The 16,811-nt window shown below is 42.9% G+C and overlaps 1 protein-coding gene across 1 annotated transcript; it reads left to right on the top strand.

Moving 5' to 3' along the window:
• The first annotated feature begins 678 nt into the window (after positions 1 to 678).
• Positions 679 to 11,223, top strand: rbm26 (RNA binding motif protein 26). Its single transcript, XM_015953421.3, has 22 exons — positions 679 to 968; positions 1,158 to 1,276; positions 1,379 to 1,491; positions 4,106 to 4,203; positions 4,288 to 4,544; positions 4,797 to 5,069; positions 5,155 to 5,400; positions 5,514 to 5,654; positions 5,760 to 5,900; positions 5,975 to 6,083; positions 6,170 to 6,326; positions 6,624 to 6,824; positions 7,881 to 7,979; positions 8,076 to 8,144; positions 8,248 to 8,346; positions 8,425 to 8,499; positions 8,615 to 8,782; positions 8,861 to 8,965; positions 9,076 to 9,279; positions 9,464 to 9,550; positions 9,672 to 9,785; positions 10,370 to 11,223. The coding sequence occupies exons 1-22, from the start codon at positions 910 to 912 to the stop codon at positions 10,457 to 10,459; spliced, it is 3,024 nt and encodes a 1,007-aa protein (XP_015808907.3). The 5' UTR covers positions 679 to 909; the 3' UTR covers positions 10,460 to 11,223.
• The last annotated feature ends 5,588 nt before the right edge of the window (positions 11,224 to 16,811 follow it).

Below are 16,811 nucleotides of genomic sequence, written 5' to 3'. Positions count from 1 at the left end.
CAGGAATGAAACAGGATGTCTTCCACTGCTTCAGGATCCTGTCAGAGGAGAGACTTATGTTGGAGAGCCTTTGGAGAGGCTGCACCAGTTGTGCTAAGCGTTGCTTTAGAAATTTGCAGTGAAAATTAGAAGTCTATGATAAGAAAAGTTAGTAAACTCAAATGTGAGTTGACTTCACTGTTCCCATTGACTTGACAGTATCCAGAATTTCGATTCGCCAGTTCATTAATTTATCTCAGTCACTGCAACATGATAGCCTCTTTTGAGAAGCTAGACATTTTCATTATCTGCATTAATTTTATTTTATTTTCTTGTCTTTACATTAGACTATTTAGTTAAACAAGTCCACGTTTAATAAATATAAAATTAAAAGTTATTATGACACAGCATAATAAGTTTGTCTTCTGTTTAATGAAATATAATCACTAAACTTTATTGAAAACCAATTAACTGACAGCAGTGTGGCAAATCACTTTCTCGCGCGATATTTCGGGAACGTTTCAACGAGAACTTAAACGGAAGTAAAATACTCGGATACGAAATAGCATCTAAAAACGTGGATGCTACATCTTTTTAACGATCAAAAATCAGTATCAAGTGACATTGTTTATGTGTTTTACGTGGAGATATGATTTATTTACGTGAAATTTGTTTAGAAGATAAATACAAACTTTGAGAAATCGTGCGGTGCGTATTTTGGCCCAGCATAACAGATGCTAAGCTAACCAGCGTATGTCTGTGGTGTCATTTCGGAACTTCGGCTAACGGAGCGTGATCATCAGAGCTGCCGAATCCTGCACTGAAGTGGAAAGTTTCTCTAGCTGATGTCGCTTATTCATGTAAATTGATAAGTAGCATCGAATCCTTCAACTCTGGATGTGGTAACGGGAAGGTTCGACCTGATTTAAGATGATCATTGACAACATTGATGGTTTGAAAACATGGCTGTCTGAAACCCTTGAGCCCATGTAAGTGTACCACTTAGCATTAGCAGTGCCATGCTCAACACGCCTCTCTGCATTATAACTTTTGTATTAGTTACACGAGTTGTCGTTCTTTTGCAAAAATATCTAACACATGGATTGCACGTTTGGCATTTATTACATGTTATGCTGCGGCATCGATGTTGACGAACATTTCTCCTCTTTAACATTTAGATGTGATGCTGACCCATCTGCACTCGCTAAGTATGTTGTTGCTCTAGTGAAGAAGGACAAAAGCGAAAAGGAGCTTAAAGCCTTGTGTGTAGATCAACTGGATGTTTTTCTCCAAAAAGGTAAAGTACTTTGGATTTTTCCACATTTCTCTTTGTTATATTTATTTATCCATCTTTAATGGAAGTAATAATCACACGATTATCACATGTACTTTCTTTCAGAGACCCAGCCATTTGTGGATAAGCTGTTTGAAGCCATTAATAATAAAAGCTACCTCCCCCAATCAGAGCAACCACTGGTCAAAGTCGAGAAGGAAGAGCCAAAGAAAGATGAGGTAGTTCTTTCAAACCCTTAAAATGCAAAACACTTCAGCTCAGTGGCATGCAGTCATGTGCTCACTTCTGAAATAATCAGAATCGGTCTGCATGATCACTTTCATGATTTATCCACAACTATGTAGGTTGGGGCACAAAGGAAACGTTTATTTTAATTTATTCTGCTTTTCAATGAGTTAAAACACATCTACAAATGTACCTTTTGCTAAAGATGTAGGGAAAAACCTATATCTTTGTCTCATTAGCTGCACTTAGACACCAGGATTCTCATGTCAGTTCTCTTGTTCGCTCTTCCTTCTTCCGTCTCAGCAACATTGCTAAGCTGAGTCCCATTCTGTCCCGCTCTGAACTTGAGACAGTTATCCACACCTTCACCTCCTCACTCTTAGACTACTGTAACTCTCTTTTCACGTGTCTGAGCAGAACCTCCCTGAACCGTCTACAGGTGGTTCAGAATGCCTGTGCTCGGCTTCTGACCAAGTCCTCCAAACACACCCACATCACCCCGCTTCTCCTCCAGCTTCATTGGCTGCCAGTCAACTTCAGGGTTCATTTCAAGATCCTGGTTCTGTTCTATAGGGCCTTACATGGACAAGCACCATCTTCAATTGGTGATCTTCTTAGTCCCTTCACCCCCAACAGGTCCCTGAGGTCCAGTGATCAAAGCCTACTGGTTGTGCAGCACCAGGCTAAAGACCAAAGGTGACAGATCATTTGCTGCTGTGGCCCCCAGACTCTGGAACTCTCTCCCCCTGAGCCTGAGATCAGTGGACTCAGTGGTCTCCTTTAAAAAGCAGCTGAAGACTCACTTGTTCAAGCTGGTTTTTGTATGACCTTCTTCACCACTCTCTCTTTATTCTGCTCTCCCCACCTATTCCACCTTCCTCATGATCCACTGATTTCCCTCTTTCATGTTTACTCTCTCTCTTTCTTAACATTGTTTCTTTTAAATCCCAATTGCCTATTTTTGCTCATTTAAAATATATTTTTAAACATTTTCTAAGTGCTTTTTTATATTTTTACATTTTTTTTTTGTTTTTGTGAAGCGCCTCATGATTTTTATCTTGAGAGGTGCTATAGAAATGATATTTTCTTCTTCAGGAAGTAAAGCCAACATCTAGATGAAGCGTTGTACTTTGCCTCTTTTCCTGATCTCATAATTTTAATGGAAAATATTGTATTTGTACAGTGGCTTTCCTCCACTGTATTGCATGAATGAATGAAGCTGTGAACATGAACACAAAGACAGAAGAACAATCTTTTATAAAGCACCTCTAAAGATAAAAATAATGAGGCGCTGAACAAAAATAAAAACAAAACTAAAAATATCATGAAGATGGGAAAAGTAAAATTTTTACGGAAGAGGATTTGGGCCACTGGAAAAAAAGATTAAGATAATTTTGACTTTAATCTCAGAATTCTGACTTTTTTCCCCCCAGGATTGTTAAAGTCAGAATTCAGAGAAAAATGACAGAATTCTGACTTTTCTTCTTCTTTTTTTTTCAGAATTCTGAGAGAGAAAAAAAAGTCAAAATTCTGACATTTTTCTCAGAATTCTGACTTTTTTTTCTCAGGATTAATAACACCAGGATTCGGAGATTAAAGCCAGAATTTGGTGAAAAAATGCCAGAATTCTGTAAAGAAAAAAAGGTCAAAATTCTCAGAAAAATGTCAGAATTCTGACATTAAAGTCAGAATTTTGTGGAAAAAAGTCAGAATTTTCTTTTCTTTCAGCCCTAATCCTCTTCCGTTAAATTGTGATTTTAAAATGTGAGAAAAGGGGAAAAAAGAAAATGGAAAATTAAAGGTAACCAGTGGATCCTGGGAACTGCAGAATTGGTAGAAAGAGTTGAATGAGGAGAAGGTAGGGATGAAGAATCAACAGAAGGTCACACCAAAGCCAGCTTGAACAAGTGAGTCTTCAGCTGCTTTTTAAAGGAGACCACTGAGTCCACTGATCTCAGGCTCAGGGGGAGAGAGTTCCAGAGTCTGGGGGCCACAGCAGCAAATGATCTGTCACATTTGTTATTCAGCCTGGTGCGCTGCACAACCAGTAGGCTTTGATCACTGGACCTCAGGGACCTGCTGGGGGTGTAGGGACTGAGAAGATCACCAATGTAAGATGGTGCTTGTCCATGTAGGGCCCTATAGACCAGAACCAGGATCTTGAAATGAACCCTGAAGTTGACTGGCAGCCAGTGAAGCTGGAATAGGGTTAACTTTTGTCTTTTCAAAAGCATGCTCTGTCTGTAACATATTAAATCATTGGTTTTATGTATTTAAAGTTAAGTCTCATTAGTTGTCACACTGGTGTTTGAAATTTGTTCTCTGCATTTGACCCATCCACCAGGGGAGCGGTGAGCTGGAGTCACAGCTGCGCTCGGGAACCATTTGGTGGTTTAACGCCCCTAACTGAACCCCGTAATGCTGAGTGTCATACAGGGAGGCATTGGGTCCCAAGTCTTTGGCATGAGTCGACCGTGGACTTGAACCCACAATCTCCCAGTCTCAGGGTGGACACTCATACCACTAGGCTGCTGAATCTGGAGAGGTCTGTTTTTAAAGCTAATTTTATACGTCACTGATCAGGTTTTATCTCTTTGCTTTGTACAGGTTCAGGCAAGTCGCGAAGAAGACCGAGACAAGAAGTTTTCTCGACGAGTGACTCATAGCCCTCCACAGTTGAGCTCTCGCTACTCGAGAGACGTCAGGTGGTGGAGATCTCCTGTGTTCCACTCTTTATTTAAAGCACTGTTAAGTTTTTCTTACTGTTTTGTCTTCACACACACTTTCAGGAGAGATGACCGTAAGAGAGACGATCGCTCCAGGAAGAGGGATTACGATCACAACCCTCCAAGGAGAGACTCATACCGCGATCGCTACAATCGCAGGAGAGGCCGCAGCTATAGCCACAGCCGGAGCCGCAGCCGCAGCTGGAGCAAGGAGCGCATCCGAGACCGCGACAGGGAGAGGGACAGAGACCGGGACCGAGATCGGGATCGCAGCAGGAGCCAGTCTCTCAGCAGGACGCGGTCCAGAAGCAGGAGTCGGGGTAAATGTCAAGTTCACACAAACTTCAGAGTCGGTGTGTGTTTCCAAATTTTAAAATGTTGCACAAAAATGAATTAAAATTGGTCATGAGTTATTCTTACTTTTAGGAATTAACTGAGGTGGCGTGTAGAAAGGGCAGACCCAATTAAACATGTCAGACGTGTTTACTTACGTCTAGTTCAACACCGGTAAACATTCCGTGAGTTTTATAGTTTGATTTAGAGCTTTTCTGTTTGTTTATTCTGTTTTTCAGACCGAGAGTCAGGAAAGCCGAGGTACGATCACGACCGAGCTGACCGGCCCGACGGCGGCGAAGTCTACACTCCAGCAGCTCTTGTGTCCTCTGTGACCACATCGCATTTCCCGGTGCCAACACTCAGCAGCACCATTACGGTTATTGCCCCCACGCATCACCACAGCAGCAGCACCAGCGAGAGCTGGTCAGACTTTCACCCAGAGCCTCCTGTGGATCGCGGCCCCTTTAACAGGGGGCCTCCACCGAGGAAGCGATGCCGGGACTATGATGGTTAGAAAAGCTAATAACTCTTTTTCTTTCACCATTAAGTGTTTTTGTGATTGGAGTCTTTCTGATGCTCTGTTGTATTTTACAGAAAAGGGCTTCTGCATGCGAGGGGACATGTGTCCTTTTGACCATGGGAGTGACCCAGTGGTGGTAGAGGAGGTGAATCTGCCCGGTATGCTCCCCTTTCAGCCTCCTCCCATTCCAGGTGTGGACCAGCCACCCCCCCCAGGCCTTCCACCACCACCACCTCTGTTGAACCCCCCCCCTTCTGTGAATCTTCGGCCTCCTGTGCCCCCTCCAGGTGCCCTGCCACCCAGTCTACCACCTATTGCTGGTAAGAGTTCAGTTTTTGCTCAGTTAGACAAAAACGGTTAAACCAGATTACTAATCCAAACTGGGTTCTTATTTTGTAAGTTTTCAAATTATCTTTTAATTCCTGTGAGACAGGTCCTCCACCTCCGCTTCCTCCTCTGCAACCAGCAGGCATGGATGCTCCTCCTAATTCCATCACTAGCGCCGTTCCCACCATCGTCACTTCTGGGATTCGCTCATCGCTCCCACAAGCCCCGGTTCCACTCTTCACCCCTGGTAACAGTCTGTGGCCTCCGCATTTGTAATCTAAATCAGCTGTTAGACTTTTTATTTATTTATTTGCTGTTTTGTGAGTTAAAATATCTTCTCTCTCCTCACCAGACCACTTTGACACCGACGTGTACAACCCCGAGGCTCCCAGCATCACTAACACACCCAGACCTGTGTACCGCCACCGAGTCAATGCTCAAAGACCAAACCTGATTGGCCTCACTATGGGGGACGTTGACCAGCCGCCAAGAGGTAACTCCCACCTCAATCATTTCAGCTCATGGGTGTTTTGTTTATTGAGTCAATCCTTGTCCCCTCCTCTCCAGATAAGATCCCAAACAACAGCATGAGGATTGTCATGGAGTCTGAACCGAGGAAGAGACCAGCCCCCTCCCACGACGCTGGACTTCCACCCAAGAAGCCCTGGTTTGACAAGTAAGCAAAAAATAAAGGGGTGGGGTATAATAAACTGTCTTTAAAACCTAAAACTGAACAACACCCAATGTCTTCTCTCTGCTCAGGCCCAACTTCAACAAACCAAACCACCATGGCTTTCACAAGAGAGGTCCATTCTCTCCCAACACAAAGCTTCTCGTTCGTCTGATTCCCGCCGAGCTCAACAGCATCAGCAAACTCAACGAACATTTCAGCAAGTTTGGTACTATTGTCAACCTGCAGGTCAGTCCCTTTGTGATGCCGTAGGTGTGGAAATTCCAGTAGGTTGTAGTCTGTGCGACTCTGGCATCAGAATGTTAAAATGTTAGTGAATTTGATTCGTTCATCCTTCATCTGGAGATGAATGAAAAGATGATTCCTCTTTTTGCATCGACAATCTTTCTGCATGCTGCACGTTTTATTTTTCACCTTTAAAATATAATCAGACTTAGTTCAGAGGCTGGGAAGTCTCAGACTCCTGCTTGCGTCAGAGATTACAGTTTGACTCATAATCTCTGTGTTGCTGCTAATGTTTCTTAGGTGGCTTATCAGAATGACCCAGAGGGAGCACTGATACAGTTTGCCTCTCCAGACGAGGCCAAGCGGGCTATGCAGAGCACAGAAGCTGTTCTAAACAACCGCTTCATCAAGGTGCACTGGTTTCGTGAAGATGGGAGTGATGGACATGGCCAGCCACGGTCCCAGCAGCCGCCTCCGCTGCCTCCGCCTCAGCTCGCCACGGTAAAATTATAACAATCTAGCATCTGTTCAGCAGCACTAACTAAAAAAACAGGATGAAGGGAGGCAGAGTGGTCTGAGATTTTTATATTAATTAAATTCAAAAATACTTTATTAATCCCAGAGGGAAATTAGAGGTTCAGTACACACAATTCTGAGATCAGACATACATACATACATAGACAGAGACACATGACAAGAATTGGTGACTGTGGTCATTCGCAACCCGAGTCGCGCTACCTTAATAAAGATCAGAGGGTTTACATGAGGATTGGTTCAGGTGGAGGAAAAAAAGGCACATCAGAGTTACCCTCCACAGGGAGGGCAGCTTTGCTCTGCAAAAAACACCTCAGAGAGAAATGCAACAGAATTCAGACATCACACAACATAAGTGTCCAGTAGGTGGGGCGGTAGGGTTGGGGACTCTCCTCACATCAGTGCATGCAGCCGCGATGAGCAGCGCTAGTCACCTCCGTTTGGACAGGGGTGGGAGGTATTTGGGTTAGAGGGCACAGTGACTCCTGGAAACGATTCAACGGCCTTCACCGGTCGCAGTCCCGCCCAGGCTGGGATAGGGAGACAGAGTTGCCATGGCGATGGCAGCATTCCACATTTCTTCTGAGGGGGAGTAATCACTTCAGCCTCAAAGGCTCAAGGGCACCAGCTTCAGATAAGAACTTGTTTTGGGGCCACACAGAGATATCAGGATATCAGTTACTTAAGGTTTACTTTTCCTAAAAATCAGCTCCAGCGTGCTAACCCGACAAACTCACAGCTTGTTATGCTGCTGCGGAACAAATGTAAAACTATCTTCCTGAGTATCCTTACTCATTCCCAAAGCTTGGCATCAGACAAAAGCACATTGTTTCCTACGGGCTCGCATTATTTATCTTTTTTTTTTTTGCACCTTTTAATAAACCTGAATGCCAGTTCTGTCTCAGTTTTCAGTGACAGTACAGAGAGGAATTCTTTCACTCAGTGATTTAATATGTAGCTAAAATTTTAGAAATGAAGACGTTTTTTTCTATCGTACAATCAACCTTTTGTGTTGTTGGGCAGCCTCCGGTCGCTGCTCTGAAGCAGTCTGTGAAGGATCGCCTCGGACCCCTGGTGCCTGTAAACTCGGAGCCGTCCCAGGATTCCAGCGTTTCCTCTCAGGTATGTGTGGAAGGTTCTAGCATGGATGTGCTTTATTGCATTTGCATGTCAGAATCGACACAAGGAGTGTGTACGTCTTTGTTTTTTGTTTTCCAGAATGCATCAAAAGTGTCGGTAAAAGATCGTCTAGGATTCTCTGCCAAACCAGCTGCTTCTGTTGAAAAGGTCAGTGTTCCCCTTTGGTCAGAAAAAATGTATCACTTTCAGATTTGTGCAGATTTTTACGTGGTGTGTGTGTGTGTGTGTGTGTGTCCATCTCCCCTCGCAGGTCTTTTCTACATCCACGGGCCTCACAAAGACCGTTTACAACCCCGCTGCTCTGAAGGCAGCCCAGAGGACCTCGGAGGAGGCCTTGAAGAAGAAACAGGTGAGACTTGAATGAGTCGGTGGGGGGGGGGGGGGAGAGAAGGTCAGAAAGATTCAGATAATTTTATTTGTGTCGCAGGAAGCTCTAAAGCTACAGCAGGATGTAAGGAAGAAGAAGCAGGAAATATTGGAGAAGCACATCGAGACACAGAAGGTAAGATTTATTACAGAAGTCCTCAAAGTGTTTGCTGTTAGCTTTGGAGTTTTTGTGTTTATTTTTAACTTTTGAGCTTTTGGTCATTTCGTTTTCCTGCTTCTGCTGGCGACAGCTCCTGATCTCCAAACTGGAGAAGAACAAAGCGATGAAGGCAGAAGATAAGGCCAAGATTATGGAAACGTTGAGCATGTTGACTAAAAGCATCACTAAACTGCAGGAGGAGATAAAGGGAATCTCGAGCTGCAGCCTCCCTCTGAGGAGCACCAAGAGCAAGGCACAGGTAGGTAGGGCACACATCAGAGTCCTGCTTCAACAAACCTGAATGATCTTTATAGCTCTAACCAGCTTTCACTCACAGGCACAGAAAGAGCTGCTGGATACAGAGCTGGACCTGTATCAGAAGACCCAGGCTGGAGAGGACACCGCTTTGCTCAAGATCAAATACACCCAGCTCCAAATTGAGGTATGGAACTAATCCTGGAAAAAAAATCTTTAAAATGAAGAGGTCCCGGCAGGAGCCACTTGGGGGTGCTGTTGTTTACATAAAATGAAAGCCAACTGTTTGCTTCTCAGGCAGCCAAAAGGGGACTCCTCTCATCGGGACGGGGCCGGCGGGTCCCTGGTCGGGGTCGTGGTGTTGTCCGGACCCGGGGAAGGGGCTCCAGGGGTCGAGGAAGGGGAGTGCCTCTTCATGCAGTCGTAGACCATCGACCTCGAGCGCTCGAGATTTCTGGTTTCAGTGACTCGGACCGCGTAGACCTGCTGCCTCACTTTGCTGTAAGTCAGTCTAAAACAGTGTCTCAAACTATCTGCAATAGTTGAAACATAGTTTTTACAAATTAAGCATTCCATCTGTTGTTTTTTTAATTGGCAACTTCCTGTGAAAATACATTTTTCATGCCTTTAATAGTAGGAAGGCTATTCAGTAAATGTGACGTTTTTGTTTCTTGTAAATTTGAAGCTATTTGGCGAGATAGAAGATTGCCAGATTGACGAGAACAACCTCTCAGCGGTCATCACGTACAAGACGAGAGCAGAAGCAGAACAGGTGAGGATTTTTTGTAGTTTCCATCGTCTGATATTAAGATTACCATCTGTGAGGACTCGGGTTTAGGTTCCAGACTTGCCCGTTTATCCCTTCTGTTGGGATGTTTCTGGTCCACCTGCAGGCGGCTCTGCATGGAGTGAAATTTAACAACCAGACCCTGCGGCTGGCCTGGCACAAGCCTGCACCGACTGTCAGTTCAGCTGATGCTGAGGAAGAAGAACCTCCAGAGGAAGAGGTTGGTGTTCCACTTAGCTGCACCTTCACCTGGCTGTGATTAATTTATGTTGGCATTGAAAATGTCATTTGGATTTTTATTCCTCAATTCTTTATTCTGAACCAGCTCAGTGACCTAGTGGTAGAGTGTCTGCCCTGGGACTGGGAGATTGGGGTTTGATTCCCGGTCAGGTCTTACCAAAGACTTTAAAAATGGGAGTCGATGCCTCCCTGCTTGACACTCAGCTTTAAGGGGTTGGATTGGGGGTTAAACCACCAAGTAGTTCCTGAGCGCAGCTGCGGCGGCAGCTCGCCGCTCCCCTCCATGGGGATGGGTCGAATGTGGAGATGAATTTCACCAGTGTGTGGTGATGACTGTGGGACTTAAAGACAGCTCATGAAAACTTTTCATTTTTACTTTGTGTTGAACTCTAGAGGGCGCCATTGCACATTAAAGAGATGCAAGTTTTGGCTTCATGTTGATTCTGCATGAACTCCTTTTCTCTTATTAAGCAGTTATTTGAGATATTTTTTAAATGTAATTTTACAGTAAATTTTTTTGTATTCTATCATATAGTAATCCTAATTATTTATTTACTTGATCAGTACCCAGAAGAGTCGCTAAGTGATGACGCTTTGCTTCAAGATGATGATGAGGAAGAAGATGACAACGAGCCACGTCCCTGGCGCAGATGAAGCCCAGTCTGCACTGGTTTTACTGGTGTGGACGACGAGCAACAATCCAGCAACGTTACTCAGTGCTTGTTTGTAAATCAGCAAGGCATATTTTACTTTGTTTAGACCCTTTTTTCCTCTTCTAACACATGTAATAGACAGAATTTTGTGCAGTTTGTTTAATTTTAATATGTAAACCAGATGCAACATTGCTGAACTTTTTAATGCTCTTAATGTGTTTTTTTTTTCTTTCGGGTTGATTGTATGAAAATGTCAGACGCTGATCACTCGCACATTTGTTGAGCCCTCAGTTAAAAGAAACCCAGACTGTAGTTTAATTGTACAAAAAATAAAGAATTGAAATGGTCTGAAAACATTCTGCCAAAAACAAACAAAAAAAGATGAAATGAAAAAAATAATGGCAGTCAAAACAATACAAAAAAAGCTCATAAAAGGAGCAGAGAAAAGACCATTTCAAAACAAAAAAACCTTCATTTTCACTTAAAGAGCAAATATCCTAAAACCTTCCTTTCATCACTTTTTAAACCAATGGATGTGGTAAGGTAACACAATTGCTCTTTTATGTTGAAGGTAAGGCAAAAATAATTGCATCTTTATGCCAATGTCTGCATTGCTGATCATTAATTCTCTTTTCCTTGTTGCAGAGCTGTCTGCTTTCTCCTGCTGCAGTCCTCTAAGCAAGAAACTCCTGACAAGAATTTTGTATTTAACATGTCATGTTTTATAACAAGCAATTCTGTAATACAAATATATTTTTCTACAAATTGTGGGCTTTATCATTTGTGTGTTCTAACCTACCTGGATGCATGCTAAAGAAAAAACAAGAAACATAAAAAAAGAAACTTTAGCAGTTTTCAGCATGCCTATGAAGGTTGGTTACTAAAGGTGGTAATTACAGCATCAATATTGTAGGAAAAAAACTTGCAAAGTTGTGCAGAAGAGTCTGCAGTAATGATCAAGGTTTAATGTGAAATTTCTTCCAGGAAGGTAACCCTGGTTCTAGAGAGCCGCAGTCCTGCATGTTTTCCAGCCATGCATGAATTTGCAGTTTCTAATCGGTTGAACACACCTGATCCAGGTAATCAACAGCAGGAAATACAAAGATGGTAGGAAAACAAGCAGGACTGCAGCTCTCTAGGACCAGGGTTGCCTACCCCTGCAAAGCCTTTCTTTACCTGTTGTAAATTCTGAGAAATAAGTCAAAAAAGAAGGTAATGTTACACCTATACCCTTAGGGTGTGCTGTGATAACTGAATTGAGATTATATATTCTTCACTAATCTGAAATCCAGTATCAAACCATTTATATTATAAAATCCAAGGAAAGGGTAATAAATACACTGGTAGGGATTATGATTCCAGTGTCCAGGCTTGTAACTCAGAGGTTTTGTTGGTTGGATTTCAGGACATTTTGAATTAAACTTTATAGCATGCTAATAAATACATCTACAGTGGGGCAGAAAGTATGTGGCGGTCACCAACTGTGTAAATTGTCCCACTCAAAAAGGTGAGAGAGGTCTGAAGTTTTCATCATTCCTTTATTTCAAAAGATAAGAGGCTCACTGAGATGTCAAGTCTTATTTACAAGAGCGACCAGGTCCAGGAAGGCAGCATGAAAACAATACAGGAAATTACACAAAGTCACGTTTCAACACATATTATGGTTACAACAAAGCAGAGACAATGAAATGTAATTACAACAGGTTTGGGGTAAATCAGTGTGAGGCAGTTCATCTAGAGTGTCGTCTTGATCTTTTAAAAGTGTAATAAGTTGATCTAGTGAAATCAGATTAGTAAGCTTTATTTCTTCTGAAGCTTGTTCCAACTGAAGCTGGATCGAAAAACATTAAAAGCTATTTTACCCAATTCTGTTCTGGTTCTAGGGATGGACATTTGGAGGGCAGCGCTAGAATGCAGACCAGGATGGTCTTGGCTATTTTGCAAAGGAATTGGACCAAGGAGACACTCATAAGCAAATGACATCCAATAAGTGAACCTGCAAGTATAATAAGAGGGCAAAGACGCAGCAGCATGTAGAGAGCAGTGATAAAACATAATGCACTATGATTCAATGGCTTCAGTTTCTTCAGCCATCTATCAGGTGCAGTTAAATACAGCAAACCAGCACAATCTAACAAAGGTAGAAAGGTTGCAGAGATTAGGTGTTTCTTTGCTTTAAAAGAGAAGCAAATTAGATTCCAGTAACATAAATATTGTTGGTAAGGTTTTCTATATTGAAATGAACGGTTCTGATCAATTATAATACTCTAGTATTTAAAGGATGTAACAATTTCTACAGGAACTCCATGGATGTTTGAGACGAGGTTGGAAGGTTGGTTGTGGTTCTCTTACCATTTTATAAGATACATTTGGATTTTTTAGCATTCAGCACTTAATTTTATTTATATTTACTTCATGAATTTTAGACTTTAGATTTGAGACTCTCCTACCTCGGAAGCTGCCTGTAGAAATTCTAGATTTTGAGTAATGATGGGGGATGAGCAGCAGACAACAGTGTCATCTGCATACAAATAAAGAGCACATTTTGATACCTGACCACCGCTGTTAATGATGTAATTCACTGAACCTCAACCCTTCCCCCTGCCCCTTGGGTCCTAACGCCCCCCAATTGGGGGCTGGGGGGGGGGGCTCTGAAGTTTAGCAGCAAAATTCATGTCCCATAAAATATTAATACTGTAAATTACAATACAAGCATACTTTATACTTTATTTTATTTATGTACAAAATAATACTTATTTTAGAAGAGTCTGGCCCTCACGGTGTCTGCTGGAAAAAATCTCCAGCCCTTGAATAAATTTAATTGGGAAGAAGTCCTAGTTTAGAGCCCTGCGGTAAAGCGTTAATCACTTCCCCAAAAATAAAAATCCAAGAATTCACATTGTATGATTTTTAAAGAATTTATTTGTATAATGATGCATAAAATAAATGATAAATGACCCGCACTTGTATAGCGCCTCTCAGAGTAAGGACTCCAAAGTGCTTTACACTACAGTGTATCATTCATCCATTCACACACACATTCACACACTGATGGTGATGAGCTACGATGTAGCCACAGCTGCCCTGGGGTGCACTGACAGAGGCGACAATAGGCATTTTGCATCTGCAAACAAGCAAGAGTTCTAGCCCTCACAAACCTACTACTTCTTTTAACCTCATTTACACTTAGTATGTTAAGGACGAGGCTTCCACGCAGACCGAAAATCACTGAGTCCAATCAAAGTAGTTACACCGGCTGGGGTGCAGACCAGATTTGGATTCTGCAGAATTTTTCCGCATCTGGATAATTTCAAAATAAAACCCATGTTGCATCATTCTGTTGGCTTCTTTTGTTGTTATTAATGACACGGATATCAGTTCACAGTATATGGTAGTACAAGAGAATAAGTGTTGCTTTTGTTTACCATCTCCTCTCTACAGACCCTTTGAATGTTATTGTTTACACCTGGGTAATAGCGCGCATTCACACAATGCTGGAGGACTATCCAGGCCCGTATCTCCACGCTCTAAGCTAACAAAGTTAAACCTAGGGATGTAGATATCACTATTTTAGATCATCTAACACATCTTTGTGCAGATGATCAAAAAGTTACAACTCAAAGCTAACAGTGTTTAGCGCAAAGCTTCCAGATGCGTTTGAAATAGCTAACGAGCTGTGGAAGGTCCTCAGAGCTGGCCACTAGTATGGGCAAATCCACGATTATTTGATTGACATGCCTGGACTTTACAGAGCTGAAGCAACAAAGGTGTAACCAGATTACTTCTGCGATGTGCGGGTTTATGTTGGCAGATCGCCACGACACAGTTCGTCTTTGGCTCTGACAAACTCTCTTTGTGGCTGTTGAACATTGCCTATAGTGTATTTTAACAGCTGGAACCCTGTAAAATGTATGTTATTGTCTTTCTTTTGTCTACTTGTGCAGCCTACAGTGCTGCATGTGTTGATCATGCTGATAGACTTTATTTTGTTGTGATTTAACTCAGTTTATTGACAAATGACAAATAACAATGGTGATCAATGGGAATATGCCTTTTTATGCTCCCCACCCAGAAGCTGGGGGCTGGATCTCATATGTGTGACGTCACACATCAAGAGGTCTATGTATGAATAGTATAGTAGTGGAAATTTCATGAACTCATGAGCAACATTGTGAGACGTTCCACACACTAAAAAATCTGCAGCCGATGTAAAAGGCAGACGATCTGGAAACCGCATTGATTCTGATCTGCATTTGTCCTGCACTCAGCATAAATAAAGCTAAGTAGCTACTCCATCCTCCACTCCTCACCTGCATTAGCAACACCTGTTTGAAATTGTTATCTGTACAAAAGACACCTGTCCACACCTTCAAATCGTTAGACTCCAACCTCCACCTTGGCCATGACCAAGACCAGAGATGAGCCAATCAACATAGATTAGCTGTTGAAGTGATTGTAAGAAAATGGAATAAATACAAGATCACTAATGATCTCCCTTGTCCCCTCATGGGGTACAAGTGATCTTGAGCATGGGCGTCATTTTAACCGGGGACGCCGGGGACATGTCCCAGGCAAACTTTGTGATTGGCAGCTGTGTCCCCCCCCCACTTAAAAAAAAGCCTGCTGATGAGGATTTTTGTTTTACCTGCTCAGATCTTATACCAGGGGTCGGCAACCTGTTCCCATCAAAGAGCCATTATTACCCGTTTCCCACAGTAAAGAAAACACCGCAGCAGCTGTGGCGTTGTGGGCGGGGCCTACCCTCAGACAGCAGAGAGCTGCTCACAACCAGGTGACAGCAGCCGGTACCGGTCGCTCGCATGGACATCGCACCCGTGGGGGATTCAACACCCACACTTTTCCAGCTGTTTTGCTCACCTCCACACCAGTCTGGTTTCTTTACGTCGCACTCACTCTGTTTGCCTCATTTCCTTCTTCACCTCCCTCTTCTGACAGCCGATGTCGGGTTTCCAGGAGAGCAGGAGAGGGAGGGACGGAAGAGCTCGACTGAATTCATAATTTTACATCTTGACATTAGCTGTACAAAGTCTGAGTTTGATAAAGTGAAGAACAACAATTTGCAGAGGTTTATAACAGGCGCGGCGCCAGGTTTTCATTTTTGGGTGGGCCACGGTAATTTTAGACGGACCTTAATAAGCAGTGACTTAAGTGAAGCAGGCAGGTCGCGCTAGAAAATTTCGTTTAAAAAGACGTCATAAATGTGTTCCCCTGTCATTTTTATTTCTAAAATATGAAGTAAAAACTCCCAGTTTAATTTTCATTCATTTGTCATTAATATGTAGTCTACACCCGTGCATTAAGTGGATCATCTTCCAGTAAAAGCAAAGCATCCAGCCCACCTCTCCAAATGCGTAAAATGTGCATCAGCCGCTAGTTAGGCGCTCCGCGCGCACCATCAGCTACGTCAGCCAGACAAGAGCAGAGCAAATAGAGAAAGAATAGAGGATAATTGTGTCTGGATGTGGATGGAGATTACATTTTACAGCAGCCTGATCATCATTTAAATACATAAACTATCACCTGTCTTCTAGTCCATGCTATCAGCATTATTTTAATTGGTCTGTGTGTGTGTGTTTTCCACTTCAAACACTGGTCTAACCAACCAGACCAGCGTACCCAGTAACATATTAATGTTACAAATTAAACAGTTTCACTTCATGTAGGCTAGGAACGTTTCACCTGCCGTGGCCCGACCGCTTCTGCTCCACATAAACTTTGTGTGTGATCAAATGTCTCTACAGGTGCTTTCTGAGCTGAAGAGGCTATTCTGCCTCAGACTGGATGTGTCATGCGTCTCCATATTAGAGACGTGAACAAGCGCTATTCAGCCAAAGTTTCATAATCAGAGAACATTTTTCCAAGTGACACATCCCTCAGAGAGACCGGGTTTCCAGACCGTTTCAGTGGGAGGAAATCTTACCGCATCGCTGTGGTTTTGCGCTGCGCTCCCCTCTAGATCTTCAGCCCACTGTCCACCGTGGGCGCTTCGAGCCGCGCTGAACACAGTGTCCAGTATAAAGCTCTGACGTTCTGATGGGAATTGTTTCTTGATTGATTTAGTTACCTCCCGATGTGTGTAACGATTAAAATGTTAGCTCATCCATGCGCATCAGTGTGCGTCGGGGTAATTCTTTCAAAACAACCAACATCCTTGAGTTTATCCGTCAAAATAAACAGTCAAATGGAAATATCTGTAACCTGCCATTTAACTGTTTTGCCTTCCTGTGAAGATTGTTGTAAAGAGAAACAACTAAACTTGATTAACCCCAGAGCCACGCACACTACACTGTACTCCGTGACTGTAAATGAGGGGAAATGATTTAATCGGATCC

Source organism: Nothobranchius furzeri, chromosome 9 (assembly GCF_043380555.1).
Source record: "Nothobranchius furzeri strain GRZ-AD chromosome 9, NfurGRZ-RIMD1, whole genome shotgun sequence".
In the NCBI taxonomy this organism is placed as follows: domain Eukaryota; kingdom Metazoa; phylum Chordata; class Actinopteri; order Cyprinodontiformes; family Nothobranchiidae; genus Nothobranchius; species Nothobranchius furzeri.
Note: the sequence above shows the minus strand (reverse complement) of the source record. Positions and strands in the feature narration are given on the sequence as shown.